This window comes from Nerophis ophidion, linkage group LG20 (assembly GCF_033978795.1).
Source record: "Nerophis ophidion isolate RoL-2023_Sa linkage group LG20, RoL_Noph_v1.0, whole genome shotgun sequence".
Classification (NCBI taxonomy): Eukaryota; Metazoa; Chordata; class Actinopteri; order Syngnathiformes; family Syngnathidae; genus Nerophis; species Nerophis ophidion.
Window position 1 is genome coordinate 24,645,343 of NC_084630.1, and position 23,837 is coordinate 24,669,179.

General features: G+C 42.3%; 2 protein-coding genes across 2 annotated transcripts in view; both read left to right on the forward strand.

Annotated features, from left to right (window-relative positions):
• The first annotated feature begins 207 nt into the window (after positions 1-207).
• Positions 208-12,734, forward strand: LOC133538909 (ATP synthase membrane subunit K, mitochondrial-like). The gene is made up of 3 exons (XM_061880807.1): positions 208-460; positions 8,609-8,701; positions 12,529-12,734. The coding sequence occupies exons 1-3, from the start codon at positions 389-391 to the stop codon at positions 12,625-12,627; spliced, it is 264 nt and encodes an 87-aa protein (XP_061736791.1). The 5' UTR covers positions 208-388; the 3' UTR covers positions 12,628-12,734.
• A 1,660-nt stretch (positions 12,735-14,394) lies between these two features.
• Positions 14,395-23,837, forward strand: part of socs1b (suppressor of cytokine signaling 1b) — a 33,497-nt gene continuing 24,054 nt past the window's right edge. Inside the window, exon 1 of the mRNA XM_061880809.1 lies at positions 14,395-14,538. The gene's annotated coding sequence lies outside the window, so the exon portion shown is untranslated. The remainder of the gene's footprint in view (positions 14,539-23,837) is intronic.

Genomic DNA, 23,837 nt, shown 5'->3' on the forward strand with positions numbered 1-23,837 from the left:
TCATAATTATGACTTATTTGTCAAAGTCTTGAACATAGTTTGCTTTCACACTAAAGTTATCATTTCTCACTCGATCTCACGTCGTCCTTGTATAATACTATGCTTTTATATGTTGCCACCCTGTGGCTTAAAAGCGAAATTACACTCACTTGCGTAACAGCATAGTCAAGACATGCCACCAAGCCAGCAGCTTATTGGTCAAAACTTCACAAGCAGACATCTGATTGGTCGGATTCTGGTGGCAGCACAGCAACCCGGAACACTCACACTTGAAGTGACCCCTTTGCCTGCTTTTACACGATAATATATAATATATTTCTCCCCTGACGGACGTAATAGTATTTAAGACGACTTGTTTTGGTGTAAGTGTGAGAATAAAGAGCATTGTATGATGCCGACGTCTCCTGTGAAAGTGCGCGTCCCGCTCACGAGCTTCGGTCACCTGATCACGGAGGTCAAGGTAAGAAAGAATATAATTAATTTTTATTTAATTTCAACCTTCTTCTGTCTGCATTTGATTGGAAAATGACACAAAGGATGATGTTAGTTTATTTCAATCAATCAATCAATGATTATTTATATAGCCCTAAATCACTAGTGTCTCAAAGGGCTGCACAAACCACAACACAAACCACAATGACATCCTCGGTAGGCCCACATAAGGGCAAGGAAAACTCACACCCAGTGGGACGTCGGTGACAATGATGACTATGAGAAACTTGGAGAGGACCCCCCCCCCCTCCGTTAAGCTTTTCAATCTGGCCCGCCGGACATTCCCAAATATATATTTTTTTAGATCTTTAGATCAAAATTGTAGCCACCTGTCAGGTTCAAACACTGATCAATCAATCAATCAATCAATCAATCAATCAATGTTTACTTATATAGCCCTAAATCACTAGTGTCGTGTAGTATTTTATATGTAAGTAGTAAAACCTTAATGTCACATCTTAAGTGCACAGGAAGCCAGTGCAGGTGAGCCAGTACAGGCGTAATGTGATCAAACTTTCTTGTTCTTGTCAAAAGTCTAGCAGCGGCATTTTGTACCAACTGTAATCTTTTAATGCTAGACATGGGGAGACCCGAAAATAATATGTTACAGTAATCGAGACGAGACGTAACAAACGCATGGATAATGATCTCAGCGTCTTTAGTGGACAGAATGGAGAGAATTTTAGCGATATTACGGAGATGAAAGAAGCCAGTTTTAGTAACGCTTTTAATGTGTGACTCAAAGGAGAGAGTTGGGTCGAAGATAACACCCAGATTCTTTACCTTGTCGCCTTTTTTAATTGTTTGGTTGTCAAATGTTAGAGTTGTATCATTAAATAGAGGTCGGTGTCTAGCAGGACCGATAATCAGCATTTCCGTTTTTTTGGCGTTGAGTTGCAAAAAGTTAGCGGACATCCATTGTTTAATTTCATTAAGACACGCCTCCAGCTGACTACAATCCGGCGTGTTGGTCAGCTTTAGGGGCATGTAGAGTTGGGTGTCATCAGCATAACAGTGAAAGCTAATACCGTATTTGCGTATGATGTCACCTAGCGGCAGCATGTAGATACTGAAGAGGGCAGGGCCAAGGACCGAACCCTGGGGAACTCCACACGTTACCTTAACGTAGTCCGAGGTCACATTGTTATGGGAGACGCACTGCATCCTATCAGTAAGATAAGAGTTAAACCAAGACAGGGCTAAGTCTGACATACCAATTCGTGTTTTGATACGTTCTAATAAAATATTATGATCGACGGTATCGAAAGCAGCGCTAAGATCGAGGAGCAGCAACATAGATGACGTATCAGAATCCATCGTTAGCAATAGATCATTAGTCATTTTTGCGAGAGCTGTCTCCGTGGAGTGATTTGCCCTGAAACCGGATTGAAAGGTTTCACATAGATTGTTAGACGCTAAGTGGTCATTTAACTGCTCCGCAACAATTTTTTCGAGGATTTTTGAAATAAAGGGAAGGTGAGACACCGGTCGGTAGTTTACCATGAGGTCAGGATCGAGGTTAGGTCTTTTAAGAAGAGGATGAATAACCGCTTTTTTGAATGCTAGGGGAACAGTGCCCGAGGAAAGTGATACGTTTATAATATTTAGCACTGATGGACCTAATAATACAAAGAGCTCCTTGATCAGTTTCCCAGGAAGTGGGTCAAGTAAACATGTTGTTTGTTTTATTCCATTTACACGTTGTAACAATTCCTCTAATGTTATTTCCTCAAAACAAGAGAAACTATTTTGGAGGGCAGTATCCGCCGTATATACAATCGTGTCAGTGTTAATAGAACCCAGTTGTAGCTGGGACGCATTGTCTTTAATCTCCTTTCTAATGATTTCAATTTTATTACTAAAGAATTGCATAAAGTCATCAGCTGAGTGGGTGGAGCTACTGGAAGGAGTCCCTTGTTGGGTTAGCGATGCTACCGTACTAAACAAAAATTTAGGATCGTTTTTATTACGGTGGATGAGATTTGAGTAATATTTAGCTTTAGCTAAGGTAAGCATGTGTTTATAAGTTATTAAACCATCACTCCATGCTTGATGGTGCACCTCAAGTTTAGTCGTGCGCCATTTGCGTTCCAGCTTTCTACATAATCATTTCTGAGCTCTAGTTTCTTCTGTAAACCACGGGGTACGCTTTTTTGGAGCCTTTTTTAACTTTAGCGGTGCTATGTTATCAATGGTTTCGCGCAGGGCGTGGTTAAAGTTGTTAGTGAGGTTATCACTAGAGCCCACATACTTTGGGAATGGTGCCATTACCGAGGGCAGTAGGTCAGCAAGAGTTGTCGTTGTGGGCGTATTAATGTTGCGGCTGCTATAGCAGTTATTATTATTATTAGTTTGCCGAACATGCGTCTGAACCTCGAATTTTATAAGGTAATGATCGGACAATACTTTAGTATACGGGAGTATCGTAACTTTGGAAACGGTGATACCCCTGACACGCACTAGGTCTATCGTATTACCGTTGCGATGCGTGGGTTCATTTATTATTTGTGTGAAACCACAGCTATCAATTATAGTCTGGAGCGCTACGCACGGTGGGTCCGATGGGGTATTCATATGGATATTAAAGTCCCCCATTATGATCATATTATCGGCGTGTGTCACTAGAAGTGAATTGAAGTGAATTATATTTTGTATAGCGCTTTTTCTCTAGTGACTCAAAGCGCTTTACATAGTGAAACCCAATATCTAAGTTACATTTAAACCAGTGTGGGTGCCACTGGGAGCAGGTGGGTAAAGTGTCTTGCCCAAGGACACAACGGCAGTGACTAGGATGGCGGAAGCGGGAATCGAACCTGCAACCCTCAAGTTGCTGGCACGGCCACTCTACCAATCGAGCTATACTCAGAGATCAGCAATGAACTCTGAGAATTCATTGATAAAGTCCGAATAGGGCCCTGGGGGGCGGTAGATAACAGCCAGGTGTAGAGGCAGCGGTGTGACAGACCTCATAGTAAGCACCTCAAACGATTTATATTTATTATTTATGTTGGGACTAAGGTTAAAGTTTTCGTTGTATATTAGTGCGACCCCCCCTCCCCTTTTCAGAGGACGGGCAATATGCGCATGTGTAAAGTTAGGAGGACATGCCTCGTTTAGCGCAAAAAAGTCGTTTGGTTTAAGCCAGGTTTCGCTGAGACCGATGACGTTAAGATTGTTGTCTCTGATGATATCATTAACTAACAACGTTTTGGGAGACAATGATCTTATGTTTAAAAAAACCTATATTATAGGTAGTGGGCTGTTTTAGGGAATTTTTTATCAAATTATCCGTAGTAGCAATATTAATAATGTTGTGTTTATTATGCCCAGTGCATTTAGTATAATTACGACCATATCTAGGAAAGGATACGACGGGAATTTTCCGATTGTTTGTTTGTTGCTTTGATAAACTGCACGCATCATAGTTAGCCACCTCAGTAAAACACATGTCCAACTCTGAAACACTCAAAGCAGAAAAAACTTGTTCTAATTTAACTGACTCCTTACCCAGACCAGTAGTCTCGCATCTTCCATTTAAATCCGGCTTCAGGATGGAGGGAAGTGGTGTTCTGTGGGGATTAGCCTTCTGCTTTGTTTTTAGCCCCGCTCGGCATCCGCGTTTCCGATCACACCGCTGGCGTCTGCTCTGTAGACGGCCCCCGCTGCTACTATACTCCCCTGCTTCACAGGCCGCTGGATGTAGCCGTCGACGTATTCCTGTGCTAGTTAGCAGGTCTAGCAAGCACGCGTCTATCAGTCCAAAACGGCCCGACATGTCCACATCCAGAAGTGTCTGGCGGTCGTACGTGATCACGGAGTGACCACGATGTGAGCCAGCCATAAAGTTTGTAGAATTGTCCGGTATTTCTGCCAAATGATGACATCTATTAAACAAGACAAAAGGCAAGGAATCAGATCTGGATAATTTGGACTCAGATCTGAGGAGAGACATGGCCACTGTACAGTTTTTACAGTCCTGCACCAAGCTTTGACGAAAAAGGTTTTCGTCTCCTCTTTTATTTAGATCAATCATCAATCAATGTTTACTTATATAGCCCATGTCTCTCCTCAAATCTGAGGAGAGACATGGCCACTGTACACTTTGTACAGGCCTGCACCAAGCTCTGACGAAAAAGGTTTTCGTCTTCTCTTTTATTTAGATCAATCAATAATTACTTATATAGCCCTAAATCACTAGTGTCTCAAAGGATTGCAAAAACCACTACGACATCCTCGGTAGGCCCACATAAGGGCAAGGAAAACTCACACCCAGTGGGACGTCGGTGACAATGATGACTATGAGAACCTTGGAGAGGACGAAAGCAATGGATGTCGAGCGGGTCTAACATGATACTGTGAAAGTTCAATCCGTAGTGGATCCAACACAGCCTCGAGAGTCCAGTCCAAAGCGGATCCAACACAGCAGCAAGAGTCCCGTCCACAAGCGGAGCCAGCAGGAAACCATCCCAAGCGGAGGTGGATCAGCAGCGCAGATATGTCCCAGCCGATACACAGGCGAGCGGTCCATCCTGGGTTCCGACTCAGGACAGCCAGCACCTCATCCATGGCCACCGAACCGGACCCCTCCAGTTGGACAGAGAAGAAAAAGAAAAGAAATGGCAGATCAACTGTTCTAAAAGGGGAGTCTATTTAAAGACTAGAGTATACAAATGAGTTTTAAGATGGGACTTAAATGCTTCTACTGAGGTGGCATCTCGAACTGTTACCGGGAGGGCATTCCAGAGTACTGGAGCCCGAATGGAAAACGCTCTATAGCCCGCAGACTTTTTTTGGGCTTTGGGAATCACTAATAAGCCGGAGTCCTTTGAACGCAGATTTCTTGCCGGGACATATGGTACAATACAATCGGCAAGATAGGCTGGAGCTAGACCAGGGGTAGGGAACCAATGGCTCTAGAGCCAGATGTGGCTCTTTTGATGACTGCATCTGGCTCTCGGATAAATCTGAGCTGACATTGCTTGACGATAACTAATGAATAATTCTACTTGTAATCATAGTGTTAAAAATAACGTTCAAAATACAAAACATCCTCATGCATTTTTAATCCATCCATCCGTTTTCTACCGTACCTGTTCAAGAAGTTGTGTTAATGGTAAGAAGTTATTTATTATTGGTTAGTGTGGGGCTTGCACTCCTGGATTTTCTTCAGACCACAAAGCACCGACATGAGAGCCTGTTTCAGGGCTACAATCTTGTTAAGTTTTTCAAGAAGTCTCTCAATTTCTTTCCAGCAATTGTCTTTTTCTCTTTCGTTCTCGCTCGCGCTCTGGCTCCAGCCCCAACCCAGTGTCTCCTCCTGGCTGCTGCTTATAACAGAGCGACAGCTGATTAGGTAACAAGGCCCAGGTAGGCCAGCTACGAACCTTTCACTGATTTCGAGGCCGATCTTGGCAACACCCCGCTTCACTGCAGGCACGCAGGCCACGCCCCCATCCACAGTTAGCTTCAGAATAACAATGTTATTACAAAGAATAAGATACTTATTATACTCTAGAAATGTTGGTCTTACTTAAAAATGCATGAGTTTAGTTGTGTTCAGTGTTAAAAAAATATTATATGGCTCTTACGGAAATACATTTTAAAATATTTGGCTTCTTGGCTCTCTCAGCCAAAAAGTTTCCCGACCCCTGAGCTAGACCGTGTAGTATTTTATACGTAAGTAGTAAAACCTTAAAGTCACATCTGAAGTGCACAGGAAGCCAGTGCAGGTGAGCCAGTACAGGCGTAATGTGATCAAACGTTCTTGTTCTTGTCAAAAGTCTAGCAGCCGCATTTTGTACCATCTGTAATCTTTTAATGCTAGACATGGGGAGACCCGAAAATAATACGTTACAGTAATCGAGACGAGACGTAACAAATGCATGGATAATGATCTCAGCGTCTTTAGTGGACAGAATGGAGCGAATTTTTGCGATATTACGGAGATGAAAGAAGCCAGTTTTAGTAACGCTTTTAATGTGTGACTCAAAGGAGAGAGTTGGGTCAAAGATAATACCCAGATTCTTTACCGAGTCGCCTTGTTTAATTGTTTGGTTGTCAAATGTTAAAGTTGTATTATTAAATAGAGGTCGGTGTCTAGCAGAACCGATAATCAGCATTTCCGTTTTTTTGGCGTTGAGTTGCAAAAAGTTAGCGGACATCCGTTGTTTAATTTCATTAAGACACGCGTCCAGCTGACTACAATCCGGCGTGTTGGTCAGCTTTAGGGGCATGTAGAGTTGGGTGTCATCAGCATAACAGTGAAAACTAACACCGTATTTGCGTATGATGTCACCCAGCGGCAGCATGTAGATGCTGAAGAGTGCAGGGCCAAGAACAGAACCCTGTGGAACGCCGCACGTTACCTTAACATAGTCCGAGGTCACATTGTTATGGGAGACGCACTGCACCCTGTCAGTAAGATAAGAGTTAAACCAAGACAGGGCTTTTAGCCTTTTTGTTTTAAAATGAGGGCTTCACAATGGCAGAGGGGTTAGTGCGTCTGCCTCACAATACGAAGGTCCTGCAGTCCTGGGTTCAAATCCAGGCTCGGGTTCTTTCTGTGTGGAGTTTGCATGTTCTCCCCGTGAATGCGTGGGTTCCCTCCGGGTACTCCGGCTTCCTCCCACTTCCAAAGACATGCACCTGGGGATAGGTTGATTGGCAACACTAAATGGTCCCTAGTGTGTGAATGTTGTCTGTCTATCTGTGTTGGCCCTGCGATGAGGTGGCGACTTGTCCAGGGTGTACCCCGCCTTCTGCCCGATTGTAGCTGAGGTGGGCGCCAGCGCCCCCCGCGACCCCAAAAGGGAATAAGCGGTAGAAAATGGATGGATGGATGGATTTTAAAATGAATTTCAAATAACTCAGTCGTGTTTTTGTTTTTCAGTTTCCATTTGAGAAGAGTTTTGTTCACGAGTGAGGGAAGAGTGGATCGTGAGATCGACAGGCGGATCGATGCGGCGTCTTCAGTAATGCGGACGTTGTACCGATCCGTTGTGGTGAAGAAGGAGCTGAGCCGGAAGGCAAAGCTCTCAATTTACCGGTCGATCTACGTTCCCATCCTCACCTATGGTCATGAGCTTTGGGTCATGACCGAAAGGATAAGATCACGGGTACAAGCGGCCGAAATGAGTTTCCTCCGCCGTGTGGCGGGGCTCTCCCTTAGAGATAGGGTGAGAAGCTCTGCCATCCGGGAGGAACTCAAAGTAAAGCCGCTGCTCCTCCACATCGAGAGGAGCCATATGAGGTGGTTCGGGCATCTGGTCAAGATGCCAGCCGAACGCCTCCCTAGGGAGGTGTTTAGAGCACGTCCAACCGGTAGGAGGCCGTGGGGAAGACCCAGGACACGTAGGGAAGACTATGTCTCCCGGCTGGCCTGGGAACGCCTCGGGATCCCCCGGGAAGAGCTAGACAAAGTGGCTGAGGAAAGGGAAGTCTGGGTTTCCCTGCTTAGGCAGGGAAACCCTGCTTATCCGACCTCGGATAAGCGGGAGAAGATGGATGGATGGATGGCATTTGAGAAGAGAACATTCAATGGCCAGAACATACTCTGGTCCGTGTAGCTGCCCTTCATTCTGGTTCCAATTCTAAAATGCAAATCAAAATACACATTTCGGGCTTTTTTATTTTATTTTAATTTCTGAAACAAAAGTTGAACAACTATTTAATGACACTTTTTTAAAAGTACAATAGGATTCCTGCTGAACAAAGATGTTAGCCTTATGCTAAACGCAAAGGAAAAGCTAAAATACTGCTTCCGGTTAAATTTGTTATCACACAGATAAATACGCATTTTTGCTTTTTGGATGAACAGTTTTTCGATTTTTGTGTTTATCTGAAAAAGTAAAAATGCATGAAAGGAAAACAGCACAAAATCCAATTTTATGGCAACATTTTAATGAAAATGGTCCGTGTACCACTGTTTACTAACGACCAAATCCAAAATACACTGCCCTTTTCAAGAGGTTAACATTCTCCACCCACTCTTAACGACTCCTTCATGCTTTCTCTTTCACTATGACGGGACTGTGGATCTTTCACCATCTCGGATTGCGTTGTTGGTTTTTTTTTTTGCATTTTATTGGCCTGCACATGCCTTTTCTGTCCTTTTCAGAGGCAATTTCTCGGCATGGAGGACCCTGCTGCCGTCAAGTTGACTGGTTGGAGGAAGTACTTCAACAGCTACACCATGCAGGGTCGCCGAAATGTACATAACACACACACAAACACACACACACACACACACACACACACATCTTTGTGTTTTATCATACCATATTTCCTCAGGTAGTGACCTCCCATCTAATCAGTCAGGCTTTTGCCAAAGTCCGGCTTCCGTTAATTCACATCGACATTAGAGAGTGCAGAGACCGTTAGAGACATTTGTTGCTAATGAAAACAGCAGCACTTACCAAAGCACTCTAATCTGACCAAATAAGTATAACTGATGTTGTATTTTCATCAAAATCCAAACAATATACAGTAGAAACAGTGGAACCTCGATTTACAAACTTAATTGGTTCTTGAATGGAAAAGTTTATATAGTGAAGCACATTTATCCACAACAAACAATGAAAATATAAATAATGGGTTCCATATAGGCCTGGGTGATATATATGGAATATACTGGATGTATCGCAGGTTTGTCTCTGTGCGATATAGAAAATGACTATATGGTGATATTGGAGTATACGTTCTCACTCACTTTAAACTACAGGCTCTTCTCACTCTTTCCTGTCTCTCCTTCTCACAGAGACATAAAACATGCGCACCTTCATGCTACATGGGTAACATTAGCCGTGGTGCTAACGGTGCGTTGCTCGTCTTAATACGAGAGAGAGAAGGTGCCAATCTGGCAACAAATGTAGGAGGAATTAATTTCCACGAAAAACAGCACGTTGTGCATCGTCTGGCGGCGGTTTGGCTTTAAGCGGGAAGATGTTGAACAATTATGCGGTAAAAGCGTTGCTACAAAAAGTTGCAGCACTGCTAATATGTAGCATCATTTGAAAAGTCCCCCGCTAGAATGAAGAGTGCTTGAAACTCCGCATGTCAACATCTCCGTTCGATGACACACCAACAAAATGCCCAAGCAACAATTTCCAGATCAACACCGTATGGAAAAAAATAGTCAACAACAGAAGGAGATGACGTCCGCATGAACCTACCACATAGCGAAGGACATACATTATTTGATTTCCTATTATGCAGCTCATTTTTATTTGACACTTATTGAAATATTTGGTGACATCATGCACAAAAGAGCACTTTTTTTCTTTTAGTGGCGTTCTGTACAAAAAGTGCACTTTAATTTAGTGTTGTTTTGATATGTCATCTTAGTGACATCATGCACAAAAGTGCACTCGTAGCTTGTTTTAAAATGTCTCTGACAATCTTGCACTTTCTGTTCTGAAATGACATGAATGTTTGTGCCACTGCTTAAAGGGGAACATTATCACAATTTCAAAAGGGTTAAAAACAAAAATCAGTTCCCAGTGGCTTGTTGTATTTTTTGAAGTTTTTTTCAAAATTCTACCGGTCTCGGAATATCCCTAAATAAATCTTTAAAGTGCCTTATTTTCGGCTCTCTGCGAAGACACTGGCCATTTCCCTGTGATGTCATACAGTGTTGCCAATGTAAACAAACAATGGGAATACCACAGCAAGATATACTGACATTAGCTCGGATTCAAACTCGGATTTCAGCGACTTAAGCGATTCAACAGATTACGCATGTATTGAAACAGATGGTTGGAGTATGAAAGTATTGAAGAAGAAACTGAAGCTATTGAGCGAATAGCTATTGACGCTATTCATAGCCATAGCATGGCCGAATAGCTGCGTTAGCATCACCGGTAAAATGTGCGGACCAAACGATCAGGACTTTCGCATCTTTTGACACTGGAGCAACTTAAATCCGTCGATTGTTAAGTGTTTTTTTCGCATAAAATGTGGGTGGAAGGAAACGTAATATAGTTGCAAATGCATCTGCAGGTTATCCATACATCTCTGTTCCATGTCTGCTTTAGCACCGCCGGTAAATAGCATGTTAGCATCGATTAGCGTAGCATGTTAGCATCGTTTAGCTGGCAGTCAACATCAACAAAACTCACCTTTGTGATTTCGTTGACTATCGTTGCAAATGCATCTGCAGGTTATCCATACATCTCTGTGCCATGTCTGCCTTAGCATTGCCGGTCAAATGTGGAGCCACTCTGGTACATTCAATGGGGGTCTGGCGGCAGACACTTTCGCATCTTCGGGCCAGTGGTGCAACTTGAATCCCTCCCTGTTAGTGTTGTTACACCCTCCGACAACACACCGTCGAGGCATGATGTCTCCAAGGTTCCAAAAAATAGTCATAAAACCGGAAAATAACAGAACTGAGACCCGGTGTTTGTAATGTGTTGAAAATGAAAATGGCGGGTGTGTTACCTCGGCGACGTCACATTCTGACGTCATCACGTCCAGCGCGATAAACAGAAAGACGTTTAATTCGCCAAAATTCACCCATTTAGAGTTCGGAAATCGGTTAAAAAAATAGATGGTCTTTTTTCTGCACCATCAAGGTATATATTGACGCTTACATAGGTCTGGTGATAATGTTCCCCTATAATAACTGTTTAATAAATACACTTTTAGTTGTGATTTCCCTCTCTGCGTGAAAGTTTAAAAGTAGCATATATGAATGCAGTATGTAGAAGAATGTTTGAATGTAGAGAATAGAATCATCATACTGCTGTGATTATATGCATCAAGTGTTCATTCAAGGCTAAGGCAAAATGTCAAGATATATATGGTGTATCGCAATATGGCCTAAAGATATCGAGATATTAAAAAAGGCCATATCTCCCAGCCCTAATTAAAGTGCACTTTTTGTACAGAACGCCACTAAAAGAAATAAAGTCCACTTTCGTGCATGATGTCACACAAAATATTTCAATAAGTGTAAAAAAATAAAGAGCTGCATAATAGGAAATCAAATAGTGTATGTCCTTCGCTATGTGGTAGGTTCCTGCGGACGTTATCTCCTTCTGTTGTTGACTAGTTGTTTCATACGGTGTTGATGTTGAATTGGTTGCTTGGCATTTTGTTGGTGTGGCACCGAACAGAGATGTTGGGATGTGGAGTTTAAAGCACTCTTCATTCTCTAGCGGGTGACTTTTCAAGTCATGCTACAAATTAGCAGTAATGGTACTTTTTGTAGCAACACTTTTGCCGCATGCTCAACACATTACGATTGTCTGTTCAACATCTTCCCGCTTGAAGCCAAACCACCGCCAGACGATGGATCCCATGCTGTTTTTCTTGGGCCTTAAAGGCCTACTGAAAGCCACTACTACCGACCACCCAGTCTGACAGTTTATATATCAATGATGAAATATTAACATTGCAACACATGCCAATACGGACAAAAAACTGCTCCGCTGCTCCCAGTCTGTGGAGCGTTGTCCCTGACCACCTGAGGGCACCTCAGACTGTGGATGCTTTTAAAGAAGGCTTAAAAACCCATCTTTTAAAAAAAAAAAATTTTTGTAGACATGCATGCTGGTACTAGCTATTGGGCTGTTTCTAGTTGTATATTTTATTTATTTTTATTATCTTTTTATTATTATTATTATTACGGTATTACTATTTTTTCACTGTGGCACTTTGAGGTTGTTTGCTCAACGTAAAGTGCTTTTTTTTTACAAATAAAATCTATTATTATTATTATTAAAGCTCGTCAATAAGGCAAAAAACAAAAAAGGCACAGTTGTGTACGGCAAGTGATGCGGATGGGTCCGCCCCCCCCCCCAAAAATGCTGCTCCCTGCTTTTTGTCTGCAGGCGTGAGACAACATGCATGAACGTCCGCACACAGAAAGACGTTTGGCTCGACATCAAAGTTCGTAAAATGAAAGATTTGGCAAATAAAGGGGGGTGTAAATGGGGGTTCCACTGAAGGCTGCACACCTACATCCCTGGCCAGTGTATGACGAAATAAGGAACGTTAATACGTTAGTGCTAAAAGTGTTTCTCTGCTTCTTTCCAGTGTGTCTTGGCGACTTACAGCATCGTCGCTGTAACCATGGCGGCCTATTTCATGCACAGACAAACCAAAAAAGAAGCTCAGAAAAATGCCACACCTTAAAAAAAGAAGAAGCATTTGTTGCCATTATTTATGACGTGAAGAAATAAAAATTAAAAAAAAGGTTTCTTGGAAATATCTATGATGTCAGTAAATGTTATCTGTCACCATGTCTTGTGTTTTCTCTTCTGTTATTCACAGTGTGGGTGACTACAAAAGCCAAAAGCAGGGAAGTTGTCACCTTGTTTAAATGCTAAATAAAAAGTAAAATCCTTTTCAACTTATATTCAATTGAGTAGACTGCAAAGACAATATATTTCATCTTCACACTGAGAAACTTTGTTATTTTTTCCAAATATTTGCTCATTTGGAATTTGATGCCTGCAACATGTTTCAAAAAAGCTGGCACAAGTGGCAAAAAGAGTGAAAAAAGTTGAGGAATTCTCCTATTTGGAACATCCCACAGGTGAACAGGCTAATTGGGAACAGGTGGGTGCCATGATTGGCAATAAAAGCAGCTTCCATGAAATGCTCACTCATTCACAAACAAGGACGGGGCGAGGGTCACCACTTTGTCAACAAATGCCTGAGCAAATTGTTGAAGAACAACATTTCTCAACAAGGAATTTAGGGATTTCACCATCTACGCTCCGTAATATCATCAAAAGGTTCAGAGAATGTGGAGAAATCACTGCACGTAAGCCATGATATTACGCACCTTCCATCCCTCAGGCGCTACTGCATGAAAAAGCCACATCAGTGTGTAAAGGATATCACCACATGGGCTCAGGAACACTTCAGAAAACCGCTGTCAGTAACTACAATTGGTCGCTACATCTGTAAGTGCAAGTTAAAACTCTACTATGCAAGGCCAAAGCCATTTATCAACAACACCCAGGAACACTTGGCAGGGCCCGAGCTCATCTAAGATGGACTGATGCAAAGTGGAAAAGTAGTTCTTCATACATCATGTCTTTGTTATATCTCCAGAATGTTAAAAAGAATAATACAATATTTAAAAATATATGTCCGGAGGGAAAAAAAACTGCATCATTTTATGTTCTTATTGCCAAATTGTGTGAGTTTTAAGCTGTTTCAAGCTCTAAAAAAAAACTGATCCCGTAGTGTTGGAATATTTATTTGCAGTGATAGTGAAAGTATTTTTACATGTTGTTCAACTTGTTAATTACTGTTGTCAAATGTTACTTTTTTTTAATCACAGTTTTGAATTTGGACTCATGTTGGTTAATCACAGCTTATTACATTCTCTAAATTGACTGATTGATTGAAACTTTTATTAGTAGATTGCACAGTACAGTACATATTCCGTACAATCGACCACTAAATGGTAACACCCCAATACGTTTTTCAACTTGTTTAAGTTAAACGTTAATCAATTCATGGAATATTCTTATATTCTTCAATTGTTCGAAATAAACTCAAACACAATTAACTTTAAAAAGACCGCAATTGTATTGTCATTGTTTGAATTAACGTTATTTATTCGTTCCACACTTTCATCTTTTAAAGTTAGGGTGTTTTTTTTTCAATTATGTTTTATATTTTTATGCATTTATTTATTTTTATTTATACATTAATCAGACAGGTGGCCGTCTAACAACATTAAGAGAGCATGCGCAGTCAAAAATAAATCGCGTAATTCTTCCGCGTGTATATAAAAAATGATTAATAGCGTCATTTTGTGTGATCAATCAACAAGAATTAATTCTCCATTTCCGAGACAAATTCCGCGAGCGAAAGCGAAAGCGGCGCGTGCACGCTGGCTCGCTACCTGCAAGTCACGTGATTTAACAGAAACGGCTGAGACCTCGGACGCGCGTGCGCAGACGTGATTGAGGAGTGCGATGCGAACGCCTTGTTGCCGCCCCACGCCTTTGAAGTGCGAAAACGAAAGTAAGATGTTTCCAGTACGGCGTCGAGCTGCAAGTCTAAACAACATCATTTGCTTGTTGAGTAAGTACAATCTTATTATTATTATTATTATTATATGTGGGAGAGAAAAAAAAGTTGTGCAGGAAGTTACATTTTAATATGAAGTTGTGCTTCGTGATATTTGTGTTTCCTGCTGTGAAGTTTTTTATTGAATTATTTTATTGAAGGCGAATATGCTGACAAGGACAGAGTTTGTACACAGAATGAGGATTGAAATGGAGTTTGTTTAGTCCAGGGGTCACCAACCTTTTTGAAAGCAGAGCTACTTCTTGGGTACTGATTAATGGGAAGGGCTACCAGTTTGATACACACTTAAATAAATTACCAGAAATAGCCAATTTGCTCAATTTACCATTAAGAAATAAATCTATATATAGAAAAAATGGGTATTTGTGTCTGTCATTCCGTCGTACATTTTTGTCCTTTTACTGAAGGTTTTTTTGTACAGAATAAATTATGAAAAAAAAACTTGTCCGATAAAAACTTGTTTGATAAAAACTCAAAAATAAATAAATAAACAAAACAAAAATAAAAATAAAAAAACAAACACACGTTTTAAGTGTTTTTGTACATTTTTTTGTAAACAATATCCTTCTAGAGTTCGTATCAAAAAGACATTTATGGCAAGTAACAAAAATAAGGGATATAGCATGAGAGAGAGAGAGAGAGAGAGAAAAAAAAGAGTGTCCTATGAGGCATCTAGAATGCAACACTGCTGGCATGGATGTTTTTACATTTAAAAAAAAAAAAAAAAAAATTTTGCATTTTGACAAGTTGAACGGTTTAAAAGAGGAGAAAACAGGAAAAAAAAAAAAAAAAGAAAAATTCCATTTTGAAACATAGTTTATCTTCAATTTCGACTCTTTAAAATTCAAGAGAAAAACTACCTAATTCGATTCTTTTTTAAAAATTAAAAAAATAATTTATGGAACATCATTAGTAATTTTTCCTAATTAAGATACATTTTAGAATGTTGATGACATGTTTTAAATAGGTTAAAATCCAATCTGCATTTTGTTAGAATATATAACAAATTGGATCAAGCTATATTTCTAACAAAGACAAATCATTATTTCTCCTAGCTTTTCCAGAACAAAGATTTTAAAATAAATTCAAAAGACTTTGAAAGAAGTTTTAAATTTGATTCTACATATTTTTTAGATCATAATAAGTTTGAAGAAATATTTCACAAATATTCTTCGTCGAAAAAACAGAAGCTAAAATGAAGAATTACATTTAAAATGTATTTATTATTCTTTATAATAATAAAAAAAGATTACTTGAACTTTGATTTCAAATTGTCAGGAAAGAAGAGGAAGGAATTTAAAAGGTAAAAAGGTATATGTGTTTAAAAATCCCCAAATCATTTTTAAGGTTGTATTTTTTCTCTATAATTGTCTTTCTGAAAGTTATTCAAACAAGTGAAAACCAAGTCTTTAAAATATTTTCTTGGATTTTCAAATTCTATTCGAGTTTTGTCTCTCTTAGAATTAAAAATGTCGAGCAAAGCGAGACCAGCTTGCTAGTAGATAAATAAAATTAAAAAAATAGAGGCAGCTCACTGGTAAGTGCTGCTATTTGAGCTATTTTTAGAACAGGCCAGCGGCCGACTCATCTGGTCCTTACGGGCGACCTGGTGCCCGCGGGCACCATGTTGGTGACCCCTGGTTTAGTAGTTTTCTGCAGGCAGCATTGACCTGAACCTTTGATGTTCCTTGTTGGCGGCACAGCAATTAAAAAGTTGAACGTTAAAGTAGCAACACAATTCCATCCGTCCATCCATTTCCTACCACTTGACCCTTTCGGGTTCGTGGGCCGGGGTGCTGGAGCCTATCTCAGCTGCATTCGGGCCCAGAATAAAATGTTAAAAGTTAAAGTAGCAATGATTCTCACACACACACTCGGTGTGGTGAAATGTGTCCGCTGCATTTAAACCATCCCCTTGTTCACCCCCTGGAGGTGAGGGGAGCAGTGAGCAGCAGCGGTGGCCACGCTCGGGAATCATTTTTTGGTGATTTAACCCCCAATTCCAACCCTTGATGCTGAGTGGTAATGGCTCCCATTTATATAGTCTTTGGTATGACTCGGGCGGGGTTTGAACTCACTGACGCGTTGGCGACGCATTGTGGATGCGCGTTGTCACCCCAGGGATGCACGAGGACCAACACAGGCAGGAGTTGAAGCTAAGACTTGATTTAATACAAAAATTAAATTACACTGGTACAAAATGACAAAGAAAAGGCATGCAGAGCGCATGGTAGCTAAGTTAAAACTTAGCAGAGTTCAAAGAGTCCGAAACAAGCGTGTCGAACGCACGAGAAGCTAAGACGAAACTTAGCACTAGTAAAGATAACAAAGAGATACCAACGTGTATTTTGCGTGGAGCCAACAAATCATCCAGATAGAACTGAGGTCGCAAGCGGGCTTGAATACACAATAAATCAAATAAGAAACAGGTGTGTGTAGAAACAAGAGTAGGTGGGACCAATGTGAAACCATGGAGACGAGATAAAACAGGATGTGCTCAAACCAAAGAACGGAAGAATACAAAATCATAACAGTACCCCCCCTTCAGGGACAAATCCCAGATGTCCCACAAAATACAAAGAACCCCCCACCCCCACAACAAGACAGTCCAAAAGTGACGGGAGGGAGCGGCGAGGACAGGGTGGAGGGTCGCCAAGTCCTGTGTCCCCGAATCCACAGAGAACACGACAGGTGGTGGCGGCGGATGGAACGCCGTAGCCACAGAAGTCTTGGCGGGCGACCTCGTAGAGACCTCGTAGAGGCCACATCCGTGGCCGACGTGGAAGAGAATGCGTCCTGCGAGGACGCCCAGGGTACGGCCACTCCTCCCCTCCAGATTGTCCAAAATGTACTTTAGAAAAAGGAAAATAACCCATAGACTTGAAACCTTAGCGGCTGAGTCAAAAATGCAGGTGAATGTGGTTGACTAAATCTATACCTAGAAAAAATGTCCTGATAGAATTTAATTTTATCATTAACGTTAGTCATTAGAGAATGGCTGAGAGAAAGGGTCTTCAAAAAAAAATTCATCGTTGATGATGTCATAAACAGTGGACGGAATTACATCACCGGGGGGCGTCGACGAAATGACGTCACCGTGACGGACCGGTGGGCCGGAGGTATGCTCTGGTCTTACAGCCCAGTCGGAAGAGTGATTAGAAAATGGCGAAAAAACAAGACTACCAAACCTCAGGGAAGAGTACTGGGCTGTTGTCTGCGAGGTGCTGTCCGGAGAAAAAGTCTTCGTGGTTTGGCGAGGGGAATATTCTAGGTGGTCCACTGCGAGGTGAAATTTTGCTAGATGGTTTCTGACGCGTTGGCGACGCATTGTGGATGCGAGGTGAAATTTTGCTGGATGGTTTCTGACGCGTTGGCGACGCATTGTGGATGCGCGTTGTCACCCCAGGGATGCACAAGGACCAACACAGGCAGGAGTTGCAGGTGAGACTTGATTTAATACAAAAATAAAATAACACTGGTACAAAATGACAAACAAAAGGCATGCAGAACGCACGGTAGCTACGTTAAAACTTAGCAGGGTTCAAAGAGTCCGAAACAAGTGTGTCGAGCGCACGAGAAGCTAAGACGAAACTTAGCATTAGTAAAGATAACAAAGAGATACAAACGTGTATGTTGCGTGGAGCAAACAAACCATCTAGATAGAACTGAGGTCGCAAGCGGGCTTGAATACACAAGAAATCAAATGAGAAAGAGGTGTGCGTAGAAACAAGAGTAGGTGGGACCAATGTGAAACCATATAAAACAGGAAGTGCTCAAACTAAAGAACGGAAGAGTCCAAAATCATAACAGTACCCCCCCCCCCCTTCAGGGACAGATCCCAGATGTCCCACAAAATACAAAGAACCCCCCACCTCCACAACAAGACACTCCAAAAGTGACGGAGGGGAGGACAGGGTGGAGGGTCGCCAAGTCCTGTGTCCCCGAATCCACAGAGAACACGACAGGTGGTGGCAGCGGATGGAACGCCGCAGCCACAGAAGTCTTGGCGGGCGACCTCGTAGAGACCTTGTAGAGGCCACATTCGTGGCCGACGTGGAAGAGAATGCGTCCTGCGAGGAGGACGCCCAGGGTACGGCCACTCCTCCCCTCTAGATTGTCCAAAATGTACTTTAGAAAAAGGAGAATTACCCATAGACTTGGGCGGGGCTTGAGACCTTAGCGACGGAGTCAAAAATGCAGGTGAATGTGATTGACTAAATCTGTACCTAGAAAAAATGTCCTGATAGAATTTAATTTTATTATTAACGTTAAAGTCATTAGAGAATGGCTGAGAGAAAGAGTCTTCGAAAAAAAATTCATCGTTGACGATGTCATCAACGGTGGACGGAATTACATCACCGGGGGGGCGTCGATGAAATGACGTCACCGTGACGGACCGGTGGGCCGGAGGTATGCTCTGGTCTTACAGCCCAGTCGGAAGAGTGATTAGAAAATGGCAAAAAAACAAGACTACCAAACCTCAGGGAAGAGTACTGGGCTGTTGTCTGCGAGCTGCTGTCCGGAAAAAAGTCTTTGCGGCTTGGCGAGGGGAAGACTCTAGGTGGTCCACTGTGAGGTGAAATTTTGCTAGATGGTTTCTGACGCGTTGGCGACGCATTGTGGATGCGCGTTGTCACCCCAGGGATGCACGAGGACCAACACAGGCAGGAGTTGCAGGTAAGACTTGATTTAATACAAAGATAAAATAACACTGGTACAAAATGACAAAGAAAAGGCATGCAGAACGCACGGTAGCTAAGTTAAAACTTAGCAGGGTTCAAAGAGTCCGAAACAAGCCTGTCGAGCGCACGAGAAGCTAAGACGAAACTTAGCACTAGTAAAGATAACAAAGAGATACCAACGTGTATTTTGCGTGGAGCAAACAAACCGTCCAGATAGAACTGAGGTCCCAAGCGGGCTTGAAAACACAAGAAATCAAATGCGAAACAGGTGTGCGTAGACACAAAAGTAGGTGGGACTAATGTGAAACCATGGAGACGAGATAAAACAGGAAGTGCTCAAACTAAGGAACGGAAGAGTCCAAAATCCTAACACTCACAGCCTTACCACGAGGCCACTGAGTAGTTAGGCTTCACCATGAACATGGATGAAGTACTGGCTGTCCAGAGTCAAGACCCAGGATGGACCACTCGCCTGTGTATCGGTTGGGGAGATCTCTACGCTGCTGATCCGCCTCCGCTTGGGATGGTTTCCTGTGGACGGGACTCTCGCTGCTGTCTTGGATCCGCTTTGAACTGAACTCTCGCGGCTGTGTTGGAGCCACTATGGATTGAACTTTCACAGTATCATGTTAGACCCGCTCGACATCCATTGCTTTCGGTCCCCTAGAGGGGGGGGGGTTGCCCACATCAGAGGTGCTCTCCAAGGATTCTCATAGTCAGCATTGTCACTGGCGTCCCACTGGATGTGAAGTCTCCCTGCCCACTGGGTGTGAGTTTACCTTGCCCTTTTGTGGGTTCTTCCGAGGATCTCGTAGTCGTAATGGTTTGTACAGTCCTTTGAAATATTTGTGATTTAGGGCTATATAAATAAACATTGATTGATTGAGTAGTTCATTAAGGTAGGACACTGTTCTGTTCATCAAGACGTGTAGAGTGATTAGTGAGCAGAGACTGGCATTCAAAGCCTCCTTGACCCCGTTTTTTCATCCCTAGTCACCATCTTAGTCAGGACAAGTATTACTTGCCTATTGTGAACAGCTTCCTGCCGCCATCGTGTGGCTTGCATGGACCATTGATGAAGGACATCGCTTCGCACAGGTTTGACTCTTTATTTTGCAATAAAGCTGCTCGCAGTGTCGGTCGGTCAATCTTTCGGCTCCTCCTTTGCTGCTCGCGCCGGTCTCCTTTTCAGTCGTCCGCGTCTTCCTGTGCTGGTCTTCGTCGCTTCGTGGCTCTCTGTGGTTTTGTTCTCCTGCCGGTTCTCCTACTCCTTCTTTCCGATTGCTCCTCCTTCTCCCCTTTTATACAGCAGGAGGAGATGCACAAATTGAGAGCCGGTGTGTGTGTCACGCACCTGGTTCTGGTCGCTCCAGGCGCCCCGCCTCTCCGTTCCGCTGCATACGCCGCCTCCTGGCCACCATCTTGAGTAGGACCACGGTTTGCCCTACCCCGCTGTCGGTCCGTCGGCTTCGTCACTCCACGGCTATATTTGTTGACACTTGTTGTTTGTATTCTATTTCCACAATGTAAGGAACTTGTGGGATAGGATTGGATAGGTCTTTACTGTCATTGCACAAGTATGACAAAACTTTGTTTTCAGCAAAAAGCCGTTCCAGATGAGAGAAACCAACAAACAGTGTAGAACAGGGGTGTCAAACTCAAATACAGAGTGGGCCAAAATTTTAAACGAAACAAAGCCGCGGGCCAAAGTTGAACAAATTAACCTTTTAATAGGGACCCAAACAAGTTTGCATTAAATATTGAACAAGCAAGGCTTACATGCAAAATCCAGTTTCAAATAATAATAATAATAATTAAAAAAATATCAATGGCATATCAAATAACATTTAAATAAAAATGTTATGCCTTCTTTTCTATTTGCAATCTTCTGAGGTAAATATCAATTTTTTTCCACAGGCTAACAATAAATTTGAAAATAAAATAACAATAATGAATGAACCAAACATTCAAGCCTTGAAGTAGCAAAAGAAAAATGCATGAATTAAACGTTAATTATTGGTCAGTTTACTGGAAGTTTCCCGGAAGACTTAGTGCTGCAAGGGGTTCTGGGTATTTGTTCTGTTGTGTTACGGTGCGCATGTTCACCCGAAATGTGTTTGTCATTCTTGTTTGGTGTGGGTTCACAGTGGGGCGCATATTTGTAACGGTGCTAAAGTTGTTCATACGGACACCCTCAGTGTGACCTGTATGGCTTGCATTCACTTGTGCGTGTGTGTGTGTGTAAAAGCCACAAATATTATGTGACACGCTGTAAGGTGGAGGAAAAGCGACGTGACGACAGGTTGTAGAGAACGCTAAAGGCAGTGCCTTAAATGCACGCCCCCAATATAGTTGTCCAGGTGGAAATCGGTAGAAATTCGGGAGAATGGTTGCCCCGGGAGATTTTTGAGAAGGGCACTGAACTTCGGGAGTCTACCGGGAAAATTAGGAAGGTTGGCATGTCACATAATATTTGTGACTTTTACACACACACACACACACACACACACACACACACACACACACACACACACACACACACACACACACACACACACACACACACACACACACACACACACACACACACACACAAGTGAATGCAAGCCATACAGGTCACACTGAGGGTGGCCGTATGAACAACTTTAGCACTGTTACAAATATGCGCCCCACTGTGAACCCACACCAAACAAGAATGACAAACACATTTCGGGTGAACACCCGCACCGTAACACAACAGAACAAATACCCAGAACCCCCTGCAGCACTAAGTCTTCCGGGAAACTTCCAGCAAACTGACCAATAATTAACGTTTAATTCATGCATTTTCTCTTGCTACTTCAAGGCTTGAATGTTTGGTTCGTTAATTATTGTTATTTTATTTTCAAATGTATTATTAGCCTGTGGAAAAAAAAAGATATTTACCTCAGAAGATTGCAAATAGAAAAAAAGGCATAACATTTTTATTTAAATGTTATTTGATATGCCATTGATATTTTTTTAATTATTATTATTATTATTTGAAACTGGATTTTGCATGTAAGCCTTGCTTGTTCAATATTTAATGCAAAACTTGTTTGGGTCCCTATTAAAAGGTTACTTTGTTCAACCTTGGCCCGCGGCTTTGTTCCGTTTAAAATTTTGGCCCACTCTGTATTTGAGTTTGACACCCCTGGTGTAGAGGGTTACAGAACAGGAACGCTGATGGGTCGCCACAAGGTGTCCCGTAAAAGATGGGAAAATTACAATCTAGACTGGGCTCCTAAGTCTGGAGTGGGAAGAAACCCCTCCACATATTCATATTACAACGTACATCTCCAGATATCTAGCAACAGAGGGGAGGGAGTGGGGGGCCATGCTGGCAGGCTGCAGCTCTTCAGGTGCTGCCCAGCTGTCCATTACCCCTATGGGATTCACGTCAAGGGCGTTGGATTTGGGAGGGGAGAGGGGTGGCTGTGGCGTATATTTTTGTGTGTGTAAGCCTGCCACACGTTTCTGTTCCTTCAAATATATCCAACGCAAAAAATGACTTTCCTTTCCCAAAACTCCCGCTTTTCCCGGAATTTTCTCTCGATTAACAATTAGCATAATACAATCGACTGCATGTTCCACGTTTCTTATCCCACAGCATGTTTCCTGGTACCCGGAAATTCCCTGTTTACCCGGAATTACCAGGAAACGTTCCCCATTGAAAAGGAATGGACAATTTTCAAACCTCTCCCTATCCCATATTTCTCAACCCATTGGATGCGTTCCAAGGTCCACACCCTCTACTCACCTTGGACTTCCCAGCATTTCAGTTCCACACAGGTATATCGCTGGCTAGCGCACATAGGCCATTCACACGCTTCCACACGGGAATTGCAAATTCTAGTGATTGTTTGTCCTTGAAAATGTCAATTGTGAAGTTACAGCATCAAATCACAGCTCTGCAGTTCCAGGAACTTTCTGTCAAAGGGGAGCATTATCACAATTTCAAAAGGGTTAAAAAACATAAAAAATCAGTTCCCAGTGGCTTGTTGTATTATTTGAAGTTTTTTTCAAAATTTTACCGGTCCCGGAATATCCCTAAAAAAGCTTTAAAGTTCTTGATTTTTGCTATTTGCGATGCGACTGTCCATTTCCCTGTGACGTCATACAGTGCTGCCAATACAAACAACATGGCGGTTACCACCGCAAGATATAGCAACATTAGCTCGGATTCAGACTCGGATATCAGCTGCTTAAGCGATTCAACAGATTACGCATGTATTGAAACAGATGGTCGGAGTATGGAGGCAGATAGCGCAAACGAAATTGAAGAAGAAATTGAAGCTATTGAGCGAATAGCTATTGACGCTATTCGGCCATAGCGTGGGTGTACCTAATGAAGTGGCCCATAGCATGGCTGCCTTATTAGCATCGCCGGTAAAATGTGCGGACCAAACGATCAGGACTTTCGCATCTTGTGACACTGGATCAACTTAAATCCGTCGATTGGTAAGTGTTTGTTTTGCATTAAATGTGGGTATCTAGTTTCAAATGTACATACAGCTAGCGTAAATAGCATGTTAGCATCGATTAGCATAGCATGTTAGCATCGATTAGCTGGCAGTCATGCCGTGACCAAAT